General features: G+C 52.0%; 1 protein-coding gene across 1 annotated transcript in view; it reads right to left on the reverse strand.

Moving 5' to 3' along the window:
* Window positions 1-1,542, reverse strand: part of Wbp2nl (WBP2 N-terminal like) — a 19,754-nt gene extending 18,212 nt beyond the window's left edge. Inside the window, exon 1 of the mRNA XM_026782428.1 lies at window positions 1,478-1,542. Within this exon, the coding sequence (XP_026638229.1) occupies window positions 1,478-1,539 (62 nt within the window). The 5' untranslated portion in view covers window positions 1,540-1,542. The remainder of the gene's footprint in view (window positions 1-1,477) is intronic.
* Window positions 1,543-1,939: the final 397 nt, after the last annotated feature.

Below are 1,939 nucleotides of genomic sequence, written 5' to 3' on the forward strand. Positions count from 1 at the left end.
CGCCACCACCGCCCGGCTTTTGGGGATGCTTTTTAATGCCAATATCTATATTATTACTGCCAATGGCTGGTATTCCAGTGTAAATAAACCCTTCCTCAATTCCAAATCTGAGGTATTCTGCAGTGTTTTGTTGTATTGGGAGGCTGAGGGAGAAGAATCACAAGTTCAGGGCCAGCCCTAGCTAAATAAATAGCAAAACTTCAATCTCAGCACATTCAACACACCACAAATTGCACCTAAACTCTCAAATGTGTGTCATAACTATAAGGAACATTAAAAATAGAGCCAATTCCTGCCCCCCTCAACTATTTTCTTACTGCAGTTTGTATCTGGGAAAGTCATAGCCAAACAGGGTCTTTGACAAAGAGAAAGCAGAAAACAAAACTTTTCTGAAGGGCAAGAGAAATTGATGCATGTGATTCTAAATCCAAATCGATTTGGTAGTTCAGAAAATGACTCTGAGCAAACCGTGTCTTATGTTTCTACTCGCAAAATGAGAGGAACAGCTCTGCCCCCATTACAGACACAGCAGAGAGGCACGAAGAATAACACTTGCCATAATTAGCTGTTCAAGGGAAACCATGGGTACATATTCAAGAGCACGGGCTCTAAAACTTCAAAGGAACAAAAAAAATCAGGGCTTTTTTTCTTTTCTTTCGTTTTTTGAGACAGGGTCTTTCTACTAAATAGCTCTGGCTGTGCTAGAACTCGCAATGGAGACCAGGATGGCCTCAAACTGGCCTTCAAGTTCATTTGAGCACACCATAGAATTTGAGTCTCACTGCGAGGTGGGAAATAAAGGGAAATCAGCAAGAGAGTAACAAGAAGTGGAGACACAGTGTAGGGAGAGTGGGTGAGGGGTGGACTAAAGAAGGGATGGGGTCAAGCTCTTAAGTCTGCCTGGAGATGGGCCTCCACTGACAGAGAAGCCACCTTACAAGCCCTAGCCAGGAAGAGGTTGAGGGCGCCATTCTTCCTGAACACCCCTACTTTTTTGTTCCCAGTCTTTCCAATAAAGGTGGCGCTGTCATCTCCCAGGTTGAATCAACAAGAAAGCGAGCTTTGGGGAATTTCTGATGCAGGCTCTCGCCAGTTTGGGGATCTTTCCACCGTTACAAACACTCCACATCCTAGCCCCTCTTCCCGAGTCGCCTAACTGGGGTAGTGTGAGGCGCACCCAGGGCCCTCAGGGTGACTGTCACCCCGTAAAGTTGCACACAGTCGATGGTGGCCACACTGCGCGATGCAAGGGCTGACCAGCTCTTCACACCTCTCTCGCTCAGACCTTTCTGAGGACGCCCGTCCTGGCACCCTGCACACGCGCCAAAGGCTCCCGGACGGACGGCCCGCGAAGGCGCACGCCCTCAAACGTCAAAGGACCGCGCCCGGAAAGGGAGGGAAAGTCGCTGATTCGCGCAAGGCTACCCCTGAGCATCTCCTCCCTCCTCGACAGCAGCCTGGAAGTCCCCTCAGGCACCTTTCGCCACGAGGGATGGTGGCCCCACGGCGGTCCTCTGTGTGGTTCTGATTCACCGCCATCTTGGTCCCCTCCCGCCTCCGTCTGCCTTTCTAATGGGAAGGGGCGGGGCCTACAAAGCAGGGGCGGGGCCCTGAGGAAAGGGCGGAGATTGTGGCGCAGGAACCTGGAGTTGAGTGGGGCAGCTGTTACAAGAGGAACTGGCAGGGGGAGCCCTGAGGGGCGTGTTCGCAGAGCTGGCCCCACCCCTAGAGCGGGGTGGGGCTGGAGGGTGGGTGTGTAGATCTATCCTGCAACCTGTGTGTAGACCTACAGCCAGGCCCTCTTGCTCCTGCAAGAGTTGGGGCTTTTATTTAAAAAGCAGCCATTAGGCCGGGCGATGGTGGCGCACGCCTTTAATCCCAGCACTCAGGAGGCAGAGGCAGGCGGATCTCTGTGAGTTCGAGACCAGCCTGGTCTACA

This window comes from Microtus ochrogaster, chromosome 15 (genome assembly GCF_000317375.1).
Source record: "Microtus ochrogaster isolate Prairie Vole_2 chromosome 15, MicOch1.0, whole genome shotgun sequence".
Taxonomy (NCBI): domain Eukaryota; kingdom Metazoa; phylum Chordata; class Mammalia; order Rodentia; family Cricetidae; genus Microtus; species Microtus ochrogaster.